The sequence below is a fragment of the Pyrgilauda ruficollis genome, unplaced genomic scaffold (assembly GCF_017590135.1).
Source record: "Pyrgilauda ruficollis isolate IOZ18807 unplaced genomic scaffold, ASM1759013v1 scaffold66, whole genome shotgun sequence".
NCBI classification, from domain to species: Eukaryota; Metazoa; Chordata; class Aves; order Passeriformes; family Passeridae; genus Pyrgilauda; species Pyrgilauda ruficollis.
The window spans coordinates 2,525,533-2,540,349 of record NW_024528377.1 but is presented as its reverse complement, the minus strand read 5'-3'; the positions used below and the strand labels follow the sequence as shown (position 1 = coordinate 2,540,349).

Genomic DNA, 14,817 nt, shown 5'->3' with positions numbered 1-14,817 from the left:
AGCTGCAAACATGATGGTTTTCTCCTCAGGAGTTTTCCCCATACAGAAGTACAGCCCCACAGCCACAAGTCTGGAAACACAAGCTGAAGTCAGATAAAAATCCTAAAGAAACACCAGTGCCTGCTGCTGTGTATAGCATTTCTGTTCTTCAGGAAGCAAGAAGCTGAGCAGGCTGCTCACACAAGCTCTTTGGTTGCAGGAGAGCTCACCAGAACACTCCCCAGCCAGCAGGCCAGGAGGACAGCAGAGGGATCACACCTTGCAGCAGCAATGGCTGCAGTGGGAGCTAACTGCTATCCAGTTACTCCATGTGCTGTAACTAGAACCAGCTGACCTTTTCCTGAGCTCCATCCCAGCTGGCCTGAGTCACAACCCAGCCTATGGCACAGGGAAGAAGGGTGAAATCAGGGCAAGACCTCAGCTGCTGACTCCAAGGTGCAGTGGTAAATAAGACCACTGAAGAAGTAACATGCTTCCCTCCAGTTTCATACCAAAGCCTGGGTCTCAGCGCTGCTGAAATCTGGAAGCAGTTTTTACCCAAGAAGTTGTAAAACCCAGGTCCTACCTACATACAGTTGTGAGAGCCCACAGATATTACTGAAGTACTCAGATGACTTCCTGAGGAGCCCAGATAAAATGCTGACCAGGCAGCTGCACTCCTCAATGGCCATCTCCCATGCTCTGTGCTGAGAGCACTGCTCCTCACCTGCACAGCAGGGAGCAGTTAGGCACAGGAACACTACAGTAACTTGGTACAGCACTTATTATAAAAGAGACCTTTCAAAATCACATTCAGAATTCCTTCCCAGCTCACTTATCCTCCATTTAACCAAACTGGGTAACCAAACACAAATTGGAAATATCTCCAGGCAAGCTTAAGAATTCACCTTCATGTGGTAGCCCATGGAGTGTTTTAAAATATTTGGACCTTGCAAAGTCCTACAGAGACAAACCCCACCAATTTTGAGCACCTACAGCACTTTCAGAGGGGCTGGTTCAGCTTCCCCTTCCCTCTCACCTGTTCTCACCAAGTTCCTCCCTCCAATTCTTATGGTCAGAGGAACCCAAAACCCACAAGAGCAATTGAGAATAACAACACCCTCCTCTCTGCATGTCGACTGCACTTGAGGCCAGATGATTCATCCAATAAAAGATCATACACAAGATCAAATGCATCAATTCAGCCACAAAAGCTTGTTTAATACTGGTGCTTCGTCACTGAGTTCCAAATCAGGTCATAGCATCCCATATGCTTAATGAAAACACTAAAGCTTTAGCCTAGTAAGGTAAATATTCAGAGCCACTTTCTGCCCTCCCTGCAAGACAGATCTAACCTCAACAGGACAGAGGAGGGAAACAAGCAGTGTTAGAATCTGGCTTTTCATCTTGACAGAATGCCACCTTGCTGTGCAAATTTTAAGGAAAGAAAGATGGGTGGGCTACAACCATGGCTGTAGTATACAATTTACCATTTTTGTTCCACTTGTGTCTGCCAAGACTTTCTGTCTGTATGAGGTTTCCATAGCCAGGCTTTAGTAGTAGGGGGCTACAGTGGGACACCAAAAGAGAACTGTGGTGGGTTGACCTTGGCTGGACACCAGGTGCCCACCACGCTGCTCTATCACTCCCATCCTCAGCACCATGGGTGGGGAGAAAAGATGCAAAAATAACTTGTGGGTCAAGATAAAGGCAGTTTACTAAAGCACAAGTAAAGCCCAAGCACAGAAGTAAAGGATAACAAAGGATTTATTCTCTACTTCCCATCAGCAGGCAATCCAGTCACTTGCCACTAATCAGGGCTTCAGTGTGCAGAGCTATTGCTTCCATGTCATCACAAATGCCCTTCCTCCTTTCTCTTAGCCTTTCCTGCTGAGCAGACACCACAAGGACTAAGGAATATCCCTTTGCTCAGTTTGGGTCAGCTCTCCTGGCTACATCTCCTCCCAAGGGCTTGCCCAAGCACCAAAAGAGAACTGTGGTGGGTTGGCCTTGGCTGGACACCAGGTGCCCACCACGCTGCTCTATCACTCCCATCCTCAGCACCATGGGTGGGGAGAAAAGATGCAAAAATAACTTGTGGGTCAAGATAAAGGCAGTTTACTAAAGCACAAGTAAAGCCCAAGCACAGAAGTAAAGGATAACAAAGGATTTATTCTCTACTTCCCATCAGCAGGCAATCCAGTCACTTGCCACTAATCAGGGCTTCAGTGTGCAGAGCTATTGCTTCCATGTCATCACAAATGCCCTTCCTCCTTTCTCTTAGCCTTTCCTGCTGAGCAGACACCACAAGGACTAAGGAATATCCCTTTGCTCAGTTTGGGTCAGCTCTCCTGGCTACATCTCCTCCCAAGGGCTTGCCCAACCCCAGCCTATTTGGGGACAATGTTGGAGAGACATTCCTGATGCTGTGGGAGCACTGCTTAGCTAGTGGCCAAAACACAGGCCAAGGTCATTTGCAGTAAGGCCCAGCAAGCTCACAAGAAATCAGCAGCAGAAGCACTGAGCAAAGACTGGGGGAAATGACAGGGAGAGCCAGACCATCTCATTTCAAGACCACTGGGTTGTTAGATCTCAAGCTGTTTCCTGCAAATGCACTCACATAAGCAGTATTTCTTTAAGAAGGCCAAGCAGAAAAATCAGTGAAATAATCTTATTAAGAAGCCCTCAACACACAATCCACACCAGGTCACAGTGGGCAGTTCCAGCATGTAAACTCCTGGGATACTATTGGAAATTCTAGACTCAGGCATTCCACAAACCCCTGTTCTGAGGTACCTGACACCAGTGCCCAGGGTTAAATGGCTGGGAAGAAAGAAGAGCTGAGACAGCCCACCAATCCTTCATCTGGTAAATCAGTCCACTGGACTTGGTCTCCAGTCAGCACTTCAACACAAATGGGGCAAGGTGTCACAAGTATTACACTAATATCTTCATAAAGGGACACTGTCAAAAGGATTCCAATATGAAGCACTGGTTATTAGATAAAGAGAAAACTATCCTCCCCCAAAGAACTGAGAAAAAACACCTGCAAATAGATCCTGTGCATCCAAGATGCTCTTTTAGCACGACAGTCTACAGACATTTCATACACCTTGAAGGTCCACTCTGTGCAATGAGAAAACAAGAACAAAATCCAAACCCACAATCAAAGCCTTTTGAGCATGATACTGTTGCTGCAATGATTGCATGCAAGTGTAAAGCAGAACTACATTTCCAGCTCTTTACCAATTACTCAGAACAAGGAAAACACAGATTCAGAGAATTGCAGTCCTGTTTCAAGAAAATACCTCTGTGAAACAGTAACTTCAAGGGATACTCTGTAGTCTTTTAAGAAAAAAATTCAAATTGACACAAAAACAATTAAAATTGTTCATCAGATCCAACTGAAGTTTGCTTCCTTGACCAATTTTGTACTTCCTCCTTGGAGACCACAGACATTCTTACCTTGCCCAGGTAAGTAATATACACTACAGAATAACATATAAAGCTCCAAGGCATTGAGTAAGAAGGAGAGAGGAAGGCTGAAACAAAGGCCCTTACCTTCCACGTGCTTCAGCAACGCCCTGCTGCTGTTGCCATGAGCAGAGATAAGAATCATTTTGCCACTTTTCAGTTCTGGCACTATCTTTTCATTCCAATAAGGAAGGAGTCTTTCAAGCACATCTTTGAGACTTTCAGCCTTTGGGAGATTCTCCTGAGAGACATCACTGCATTTGTAGCGGCGGTCGTTGTAGATCTCTGCATAGTAGGGGTGAGATTCAGAGATGGGAGGTGGGGTGACATCGTAGCTCCTCCTCCAGATTTTCACTTGCTCCTCGCCGTGATTCAGAGCCATCTCTGCCCTGTTGAGCCCGATCAGCGCTCCGTAGTGACGCTCGTTCAGCCTCCAGGAGCTCTGGATGGGGACCCACTCCTGGCCCATCTCCTGCAGGATCAGCCAGGCAGTCTGGATGGAGCGGCTCAGCACGGAGGTGAAGACGAGGTCGAACTCGAAGCCAAGGGCTTTGAGGTGTTTGCCACAGTTCTGAGCTTCCTTTATCCCATCACTGCTCAGCTTCTGGTCCACCCAGCTGCAGAAGCGATTCTCCTTGGTCCAGGCTCCTTCCCCATGTCTCAGGAGAACGAGCCTATACTTTGCCATTTTGGTTGCAGCTTAGCACAGAGGGCAGCTGGTCTGGCATCTAATAGCGATACATCTGGACAAAGACATGAGACAGACACATCAAACATCCCACAGAAAATGCAGTACAAGTAGCAATAAGGCAGTGAAAAGTAAACAACTATCAGAATCAAAACAAGCAAAGAAACAAGTGTTGGCTGAGTATGATTTTACAATTGAGAGTGGGAGGAATTCCAAACCAGGAGACCTCATGTGGGAAGCAAAGTGGCATCCTTCACCCAGCTTGTTGCAACTAGCCCACTAAACAATTGATTAGGAACAGATTTGTACAAGCTGCTCCTGCCTACAGTTTCCCTCAAGTGCTTAAACAGAGTCTCACTCAGTAGCACAGGCTCCCAGAGGAGCAGATCTCCCTCACTGGGCAACTCTGAGGTGCCACATGTAGCTCGAGCCCACCAGGGCTATCCAGGTCCTCACTGCTCCAAGGGAATGCAGGCACAGAGAGCAGCTGTGGCCCTCAGCCAGGGGAACTGGAGAGTGGGACCACAGAACTGCAACTGGCAGCTGCAGCTGCAACCTTATCAGCTTTTCTCAAAGGAGGTGTCAACATAGTCACACTCTGCATAATTTCCTCATATCCCCATCCTGTCCTGCTAATTATGCCAGTCTATGCTTGATTTTTTCCCCAGGCCACCTCCTCCATCATTCCTCCATACTCAAGTGTGACAACACAGATACTCTGGGATGCAATGTACAACTACTGAGTCCTCATTTCCCTGAATCCCCAAGTGACCTCACAGATTATCCCATCCTCTTCCTGACTTTCAAATCTGTTTCTCCTCTCCTGTCTGTGAATTACAATGCCAGGTTCTTAGGCTTTTTGTGCCCACTCCAAAAGCAAAAACATTAATCCTGATGCCTATTTGCTGCCCCCATTAAGTCAGACAGCTACACACTCATAAGGTCAAACAGCACCTTTCTCTTTTTCCTTGACCAAGCAACATCTCCTCTGGATTGTTTTCAGTGGCAGATACCTTTTGACCACACACCCAAGGGTCTGCCAAGGTGGTCAAAGATCTGCTAGCAGATAATGGGGTGCCTGAAAGGGTCATCTAACACAGGACTGCAACTCTGAAAGCCCCACCTGACCCCTCCGACCTGAGACAAAAGCTGGATGGCAATGGACAGAGAAGGGGAAAAAATATAAAATTACAACTCTCTGCACTGGGGAACAGCTGTACCTCAGAATATTAACAGTAATAAGAATATTAAGTGCTCTCAAAACCATGGGCAGTGGGAGACTGAGCTCTGATTTCTGCACACCCAACCTTGGGCTAGGTTTCCATGACACACTTCAGGAGCTCTCCTCATCTCAAATCAGTTTGAGCTGCTTCAGTCACACTCCAAGCAGCTCAAATTCAGGCCCTCTGTGACCCTGAATTAGGTCAGCAGGATGGGGTAGGCCCATGCATTCTGGGTTTTCAGAAACACCCAGCACAATACCAGCATTCATTTTAACAGGCTTTCAAAAAAAATGTCTAGAAAAGTTGAATTCATTAAGAGACTCAGGAATCTGATCTTGCTTGTAACAGCAGCTTAGTTCTCCTCTAATCTCACGTTAAGACAGTCTACATCACACGAGGGCACTCTGCAAAACCCCCCCAGTGCTGACTTCTGCCTAATGGCACAGCTCAGGATTAAAAAGCCTTTAAGGACTGAGATTCTTACAGAATATCAGGAGGCATTGTCTGACACCAATAGACAGCTGAAAAATAGAAAAGAAAGTCTCATTTCATGCAAAGGCAGGCTGAGATTTGTGTAGGGCAAGAAACATCTCAGACAAAATCCCCTGCATGGCCCACTTTTTCCACTCCCAATAATGAGCTGCACTTTAAGCAAAGAAATCAGCTATTGCCAGGATTCAGGTGTCATGTCACATCAGATCCAACACGAAGCTGCACCCTGTAAGACCCTAGGTTTGTAACAAAAACAAGTATTTGACAGCATTTCTACCTAAAGCAACTGATCCTTACTCAACATACCACAGATAAAACTTAAAAATTGCAGTGTTCACAGCATGAGCTACTACACATAAAATAGCTCCACAGAAAGCTCTAGCTCTGCAAATACTTCATTATTTAGATTAATTGATTCCATCATGCACAGGAATAGATTACCTAACTTACAAAACCAAATTAAGACCCAACAATAGGGGTGATGCACCTCTTTACCAAAGTTTAATTGGCATTTTAGCCAAAATAAATAAAATAATTAGTTAGTATAAGAGATACACAAAGACCAAATAGTACCTGGGTATCATAAATTCCAGTTCACTCATATAAAACATTAGGCAGAAGCACAATTCTCAAACAAATTTAGAAAGAACTAGCAAGTCAGAGTGTTGTTTAAATATCAGTCCACTTTTGGAAGCATTTAAACTAGAAAGCCTTAGAGCAACACATGGAAATAATCCTACTCACCTTTCCTACAGCAAAGGAACAACCTACACAAATCCCAGCACAGGCTCAAGAGCTGCTTTATACAGAGGACAGCACACACTCTTGGCTGGTTACCTGCAGGGAAAGAATAAACACCAGCGCTCACAGAAAGAGCCCACAAGTGCAAATGGCCATGCCAGCCACCACTTGCTCTCAAAGCTGTTAAAAAAATAGAGCACACACCGCTTGTATGGGCTGGAAAAGCTACTAAATACTTTCTCCAAAAAGATGCCAACGCACAGCTCCTGCATTTCCATCAAGGGAAAGTTTCTGGTCTCCCACATGCCGCGGGACATCATTTGCTCCCTAAGATTTGTTTAGGCTGCAATTACCATAGCTCTATTGTGCAGAAATCTACCAAAAGCTCTGTGAGACCACGGAGGATAAGGACAGCAGAGCTGGAGCCAGCACAGAGGCTCTGGATAGGCTTCCAGCGAAGCTGTGCGTGCCCCATGCTAGAGGTGCTCAAGGCCAGGCTGGCTGGAGCCTTGAGCAGCGTGGCTCAGTGGAAGGTGTCCCTGCCCATGGCACGGGGATGGAACTAGGTGGCCTCTAAGGTCCCTTCCAGCCCAAACCATTCTGTGTTTCACTCCATGAGAGAGCAGAACCCAGAGCCCCAGCTGAGCACAGGAGGGCAGCGCACGGTGCTCAGGAGAACACCTTACAATCTCCTGGCCAAGCACAGCTCTAAGGTCCAACACCAGCGGCGGCCACTTCAGGGCTTCTGCTCCAGCCGGGACGAGCTCCCCTGCTCATCCCTTTTCCAAGGCGTCCCTGTGCGGAGCACCTGCGTGTCCCAGCCCTCCCCGAGCACGGAGGCCCAGCCACAAGCAGGGCAGCCCCTCCCGGACGCGCAAACACCCGCGGCCGCCAGCCGGGGCGGCGACCCGCGCACAAACACAAACACGGCCGCGGCACACACGCGGTGCCTCGCAGCCATGCTGGGACAACACCACCATCCCTCTCTGGAGCGCCGGAACAGCCCCGCCGAGGAAACCCCCCCGAACCCAGGGCCGCCCCCCGCTGCCGGGAATTACCGGGCTGAAGCCGCGCCGCCTCACGGGGAGCGCCGCAGCCGCCGGGCCGGGCCAGGGGCGGACCGCGCGTCTTATTGCCTCCGCGCCCGCCAGAGCGGCGAGAGCTGATTGGCCGGCCAGGCGGATGGACAGCGGGCTCAGCCAATGGGCGCGGCGCGGGGCGGTGACGCGGTGCCCCGGCGCTGCCGTGCCCGGGGATGCTGCGGCCATCCCGGCCCTCTCCCGGCCGCGGGAATTCCGGCCGCCCGGAGCGGGCTCGTCTGCCGCCAGCGATTCCCGCAGAGATGCTGGCTCCCCCCGCGGGTCCGGACACCCAGAGGCGTCCAAACCTCTGGCTACACCCGAAACCGCTTTAGGACCTTCTGGTTTTGGTGAAAAGCAAAGGGCCAAATTCTAATTACTCATAATGAAATCAGTAGCCAAAAACAAAAACAAACAAAAAAAAAAAAAACCAAACAAAAAAACAACAACAACAACAATATATATATATATGTGTGAGTCTTCTTAAGGATCGTGCTAGCTCCCTCATTCCCACAGGCTGTAATCCCAATCTGAAGTGGTTATAAACAAGTGGATGGAGCAGCTCTGGTTCGAAACAAGAGGAAGAGGAAGATGGTGTCCTTCAGTGCTTCTATTGCCATAGGTCTGATTTTATTTCTAAAAAGAGCAGAGCATGCCTTTCATACCCCATCAGTCACATTTTCTTCTCTAAATGCTTACCCCGGAACAGCCACAAGGTAAATCTCAGAGGACCACAAACTGGATGTACACCAAATGTGCTCTGTCATCCTCCCCTACAGGGGATAGAGGTGATCTTCCCTTTTTAATAAATTAAAAGGGACACATGAAAAAAAAAGATGGAGGATTCAGATTCTGATAGAAAAAGACAGGAGTAAACTTAAGAAAATTTGGAGCGGAGGTATTAAAAGAATGTCTCTAGTGTGCTGTGAGGAGAAATGGTGTCTAATTTAACATTTATAGGGCTAAAAGATGGGGGATTCAGATTCTGATAGGAAAAAGTGACAGGAGTAAACTTAAGAAAATTTGGAGCGGAGGTATTAAAAGAATGTCTCTAGTGTGCTGTGAGGAGAAATGGTGTCTAATTTAACATTTATAGGGCTACCTAGATGCTAAGATGTCAGTGGGAAAGAAGGCTAATCCAGATGAAACCTGCTTTGCTGGGCTCACAGCACTGTGTGGTAAGAGTGGCCAGGCTGCTGGTGAGCAGCATCCTGCTTCTCTTTGGTGGTTACTGCACTTTGTTCCTCATTCATTTGGGAAGCTCCAGAAAGCATTCTGCATCTCAGGGAGAATTCTTTAAATGCATTTCCTGACAGAGCTATTCCTGACCTCACCACAGAACCACAATAAAATCTGCTGCTTCTGCGCTGCATGTGCATTTCTCTTAACAGTTACACATAAAATCCTTTTCACCTCATCCACCAGCTTTAATATTAACAACTACCTCTCATTTCTGCCAGGTTTGTCTAAGCCAGAACTTAGAGTATAAACCCAGTGCAGCCTGTGTAATCAAAGCAATACTCGAGTTCACAGTGTAGAAGAGTTTGATTTGCTCATCAGCTCAAGCTGGTGAAGAGAAATGCTGCCACATCCCACTGCACAACCACACACACCTGCAGTCACCATGCCTTCTGGCAAGCTGGTCTATTGACTTGGTAAGGAAAAGAAGCAAAGTTCCTAAGATAGAAGGAAAAATGTCTTTTCTTGACTATCAGCACTGTAAGAATACGATTAACAGAAAGAAACATTCTATGCCAATATGCAGTTGTGAGTGAGTAGACAGTAACCCATGCCACAATCCAGGACCTCTATGGCCATTAAATACAGATTTTTTTGTGTCCTTTAGTCTTTAGGCAAGACCATTTCATTAGCATGGCAAAAGCAGCCTAATGACTTTGATTCACATTTCAAAATATCCAAGGACAGAAGAGTCAAAGCCACATCCCTGTGCGTGACTTCTTGCAGACAGCTACACTCACTTGGCAGCTATTATCTCTCAGACCAGCTGGGTTGTGTTTTTCAGGGTCTCTGCTCTGGAGCCCTTCCAGGCTGTTGCATTTAGCTGGAATGTTTGTGGCAGAATTAGTCCAGGAAACTCCTTTCCTCAATGCATAAACTTCTGCCAGGGCACCAGTGCAATTGCACCACTCTGAATAAAGGCCTGGAGCTGAGCAAGGCAGAAGCAGAAGGAAACAGAAGTGGAAAGAAGAAAGGCTGATTAATGATTGATTAAAACTGTGGCAAACAGGAGCGTTCTTCACTGATTATGCCCTTGGTACTCTTTCACAGAATAGTTACTTTGTTCAAAGCCAGATCCAGTGTTTGCCACAGAGCATTGCAGACATAACCATTTTAATTTCCAGAAAACCCTGAGCTCTTTGTTTACAACTATTTGGTGCATGATCTGTCTTCATTAATAATTTCATGCTCAAAATAAAGTTCTGTAATCAAGTCCTTGCACTCTTTAATAACCCTGAAACCCTCTCTCTATAAGTTCTCTTGTGTGTTTTCCTACTGCATGAATTTGTCTCCTTTTCTAGACCCTCCCTATTCCCTCCCAGCCCATTCTCTCTGCCACCCAGATGGGTGCCCAGGAAATCCTCCCTCACCTTTTTCTGGAGTGCAGGCCCATTCATTTTCAACACTAGACATTTTTTCCCCTACAGAAGATCTAGATACTGTCTGCTGTCCATGCTGTTGTCTCACATTCCTATTCTATTGATGATGGTCCATTTCCACCTGAGTACAGAGAAAGCTCTGGAAGTATAAGACACTACGAAGAGAAAAACATCCTTACTGCCTCCTGAGCATTCAGAATTGCAACACTGTAAAGTGACCCTGCCTAAATCCTTCTCTTCATACATCTCTACACACCAGACCTCAGACTAACAGAAGGAAAATGAACGTTTTTCCATCAGAGCTCAGGGAGCAGGAGCAGGCAAGGACGTGCCAGGCTCCCTTCTCTCTGTTGGAGCCTCTCACCACTCTTGCAGTACCCACACACATGGTTATCAGCATTTCCTTGGCTCGAGCACATCTGTGCGTGGGGAATTTTTCATCACACACCTCCCCCTGTTTGTCAACATATCACACCACCACATCTTAAACCAAGCCTAGGATTACCTCAAACTTGGGGGTGCACCTGACAGAGCAGCGAGGCACACCTTGCACACCAGGTAGCCACCCAATTACAATTTCAGCTTCTTAGCAAAGGTCCTTTTTCACCTTTTGTTTTACTAGTTTAGGCACTGCTGAATATTAATACAATGCTGCTTTAGTGTTTTAACACAGTGGGGCTTTCGTCCTGTTTGGGATGGAGGCAATACACAATTTCAGTAGATTCTCTTTATATCAACACCAGAAGTGTAAGTCCATGTGAAGAGAAAATGAAGTACTCTACCTTTTTCTTCTTCTCTCTCTCTCTAACTGCATTACTTGGAGGGAAAATCTGTTTAAAAAAAAAAAAAAATATGAGTGTGTAAGCACTTAAATAACCCTGCATTAGTCACCAGAATCAGAGCTTTACTCTTTAAGTATATGCAGAAGTTTTTCTGAATCATTAATACCAAATAAATGACTGAGAAGGAGGAAGAAAATACATAAAAGCCCTCATTATATGCAAAACAGATGGAGGGAAGCTGCTTTGGGAGGCATCGTATTCTAAACCTGAAGTGGGAACTGAATTTTTTATGTAATCCCAATGGCTGGGTACTGGTAATGTTATTCTGAAGTAAAAAAGGTGACTTCTGTCTGTTCTTCTGAAATATTAATTTAAAAAAAATTATTTTATTTCTGCATATAAATGCACATTTTTCAAGCTGAGAAATGGGAAAAAAGCTTATATTCTCTATGCCCTTAAAACCATTACATTGTCATCTTCAAATAAACACCTCAGCACAGCAGGTGCCTAGAACATGCAAAAAAGTGTGTGGAACACAATGTTCTGAAGAAATCCTCATGAATACAGTTCTAGTCTTCAAAAATGCCTCTAAAAAAGTTTTACAAGGTATCAACGACTGGGAAAACAAAATTCTGTCCCACAATCAAAACTTTTCCCATTTCTAGAGCCAGAGACACAATTTGAAAATTTACAAGGTTCACTTTTAAACTTTGTGGGTTGGGAGGGGTTTACATTTCAGATTTTGGGTTGGAGCATTTCACTGGTTTTTAGTCACAGTATTGTACAAATTAACTTCTTGTAGCAGTATCAAAAGCAAAGAAAATCCTGTGATTAATCTGCTTGTTTTTTCCCCCCATGATAAACAAAGTGCTCCAGACACCAGACGTCAGTAAGGAACTGTCTGGGAAGAGATAATTTTAAAGGGCTTTGAAAAAAAGAAAGCAACAGGGTGGTGTCTAGTCATGATAAGTTATTTTGAAAACAGACTGGATAGTGCTGATACTAGAACATGATGACAGCACGTAACAATCTGGGCAAATACAACCAAAAAGGGTAAAATTGGAACTTCAGTGTCATTGCAGAGAATGGTGAGAACAACAAACACACACCACACATACTCAAGTTTGTGTGTATGAATATCTTGCTAGGAAAAATAATGGTTCACCTCAAAAAAATTGTTCTAAAGTCTTTTACTTCCATGTTACAATGAACCCTGGGTTAACTAACACCTTGTTGATGTGTGTGTAGAGTTATCTCTGTCTGTATTTATGATGTTTGTTTTCTCACAAACACTCTACAAATCACAAAGACCTTTCTGGTGCTTCTTATGTTTCTGTCCATGGTATGTGGCTCTCTTGCATCACAGCAGTTTACAAAACAAGACTGGCTGAAATTCAGTTTGGTTTTGAATGGAGCACAAAAATGAGCTTCCTGCACAAAAAGTCTGTCCTATGTGTCATGGTTTGATAATGTCAAGAGAAGGACTGAGTCACACTGTTCTTCTACTTTTACTGTAACTCCTCAGAATTCACTGGGGCTGCTCCTGACCGTAAAAAGCAACAAAATCAGGCCTCTCTTTTAGAGGATTGTTTCCCAGGAAACTTTAGGAGTTAGGTTGCTAAATAAATAGCTGTGTATCACAAGTTAATTCATGCTTCCTCCCCCTCCACCCCACCTCATTTCTTTAACAAAAAAGGAGCATGAGTGGAAAGTCAGACAGGACTAATAAATCATGCATGATGGGGAGTCAGAATATCCAACTTCCCAGAGTTTTTCAATTCTAATTTTCATCTGTTTTACTTACATGGAAAACCATTCACTTAAATAATTTTGTGCCTGACTTCCATTATTTCTTCTATTCAGAATTAGTCTATTCCTCTATATTGTCACCAGATTTAGCTATCCATGGAAGGGCCAGGAAAAAATATTTTGCCTGTAATTCAGTATCTCCTTTTTGTCTTACAAAGAAAGAGACTTTTCTCCTTCAGCACTATCCAACATTCAACAGTCTAGGTGGGTCAAGTACTTGTTTAAACATTGAGTATTGCTGTCCTTATTCTTCTCTGTCCAAGTCTGCATCTGTAATGTATCAAACAAGGGACTGAGCCAAGATCAATACAAGGGATGTGTGAGGGGAAAAATGGGCACTACGGTCCTGCCCTTCTTAAGAAGGAATTTGCAGAAGTAGATGACATCTGGAAACAACCTGTGTTCTTTTTGGGGAAGGGTATAATGTCTCTAGAAAGACACCACAAAATGAGGCACATGCTGTTGGACCAAGGCTCCTTGCCCTTCTCAAGATGCAGAAACTATAGAGATGAAGAAGCCACTTTATCTGCTCTTACGGTTGCATGTCTTTTGTGGGGACAGCTGGGAGCACACACAGGCCAAACTAATTTTCCTGGCTTCTGCAGCAGCCCACATGTGGCCACCATCTCTTCCCAGCCCCTGGGGCTCCACACAGGTCCTGCTTGCAGGACAAGCAAAGTCCCCAGCCAAGACAATTGCTGGAAGCCTCGTGCTAGAACAATGTTCAGCCATGGCTTCCTCCCTGCTCATCCTGAATTCCTTCTGGAAATGACAGATGCTGAGAGTGCGGGAGTCCATCTGACCAACCCTAGAGCAGACCTGGAGCACAGAGTGCAGCAACTGCACAGCCATGGATTAGTGAAGGACAATGAGCCCAACTTCTGTGGCAATCACTGCACTTTCCACATCCCCACTAAATGTTCAGATTGCCCACGGGTCCTGCCATGTGACGGGAGAAACACCACATGAGGTTCTGCTCTCGTATTTACAAAACCTGAGTAACTCAGTCAGCTAAAACAATCTGGCTCCCCTGCTGTGTACGAGTTCAGGTTATAAAGCAATTTCTATTCAGCTCTAACTGTACAGATTCCACAGTGGTATTTTTCGTGTTGTTCCTAATCAAGATGAATTCATTGGTTTTACAGCATGCTTCATTTTGTTTTGTTTTTCAAACATGAAAAACCAATATTTCCAACACTTTTCAAAATGTTTGTGTTTTTTCAAAGGGAAAACATATTTCTTCCTCCACTCTTAGGACATTCAAAGCATCCTTTTCCTTGTCAAAACCAGACATGGCTTACTGCTGAAACTTGAAAGGAACCATGAAAATATTTTTCCATGAGAACAAGAGCCTCTACTTGGCAAGAAAAGTAGTCAACTGTTCTCTAAAGTGATGAGCTTTGGAAAACCTACAGTCTGTATATAGGAGAAAGGAAAATCTCATTCCTGTGATAACCATGCCTACCAACACAACTGGACAGGAATGTAGGTCTGGGATGGGCAAATTTTCCATTTATAGATGAGATGTGTTTGGATGCTGGCCATGGTGTTCTTCCTATTTAATCGAGGTTGCCTATCCCCTCATTACAAAGCCCATTCTCCCACAGAAACAACTGAGAAGGTTTGGTCCGTGTTGATGCTTTGGTACCTGCTCTTTTTACAGGGCTTGACCTAGAGAAAATCAAGCAAAGTATTTGCCAGTCCCACATTAATCCACCTCTCCAGTCTGTGATCAGAAGGTTTCTTTTTACAAGTTAAAGAAAAGACACAAAAGACACTGGCATGTTTCTGCTCCCACAGCAACCAGTCCTGGCCTGTGCAAGGAAGTTGCAGTTTAATTAAACCATTTCAAAAGCTGATGCTGTTAAATTAATGTGAAGTCTTTAGGAGGATGGATGTTATTTTGCTGGAGTAGTTTCTACTCTTTTAACT

General features: G+C 45.2%; 1 protein-coding gene across 7 annotated transcripts in view; it reads right to left on the bottom strand.

The window, feature by feature from the left end:
* Positions 1–14,817, bottom strand: part of BPGM (bisphosphoglycerate mutase) — a 30,750-nt gene that overhangs the window by 5,204 nt on the left and 10,729 nt on the right. Inside the window, exons 2-4 of one of the 7 annotated variants that reach the window (XM_041484444.1) lie at positions 11,072–11,124; positions 6,601–6,685; positions 3,541–4,196 (exon numbers count right to left, since the gene is read on the bottom strand). In XM_041484444.1, the coding sequence (XP_041340378.1) occupies positions 3,541–4,141 (601 nt within the window). In that variant the 5' untranslated portion in view covers positions 4,142–4,196; positions 6,601–6,685; positions 11,072–11,124. Of the gene's footprint in view, positions 1–3,540; positions 4,197–6,600; positions 6,694–7,655; positions 7,743–11,071; positions 11,125–14,817 lie in introns of those variants that run through there. The other 6 variants (XM_041484442.1, XM_041484441.1, XM_041484446.1 and 3 more) reach the window with 6 other exon arrangements.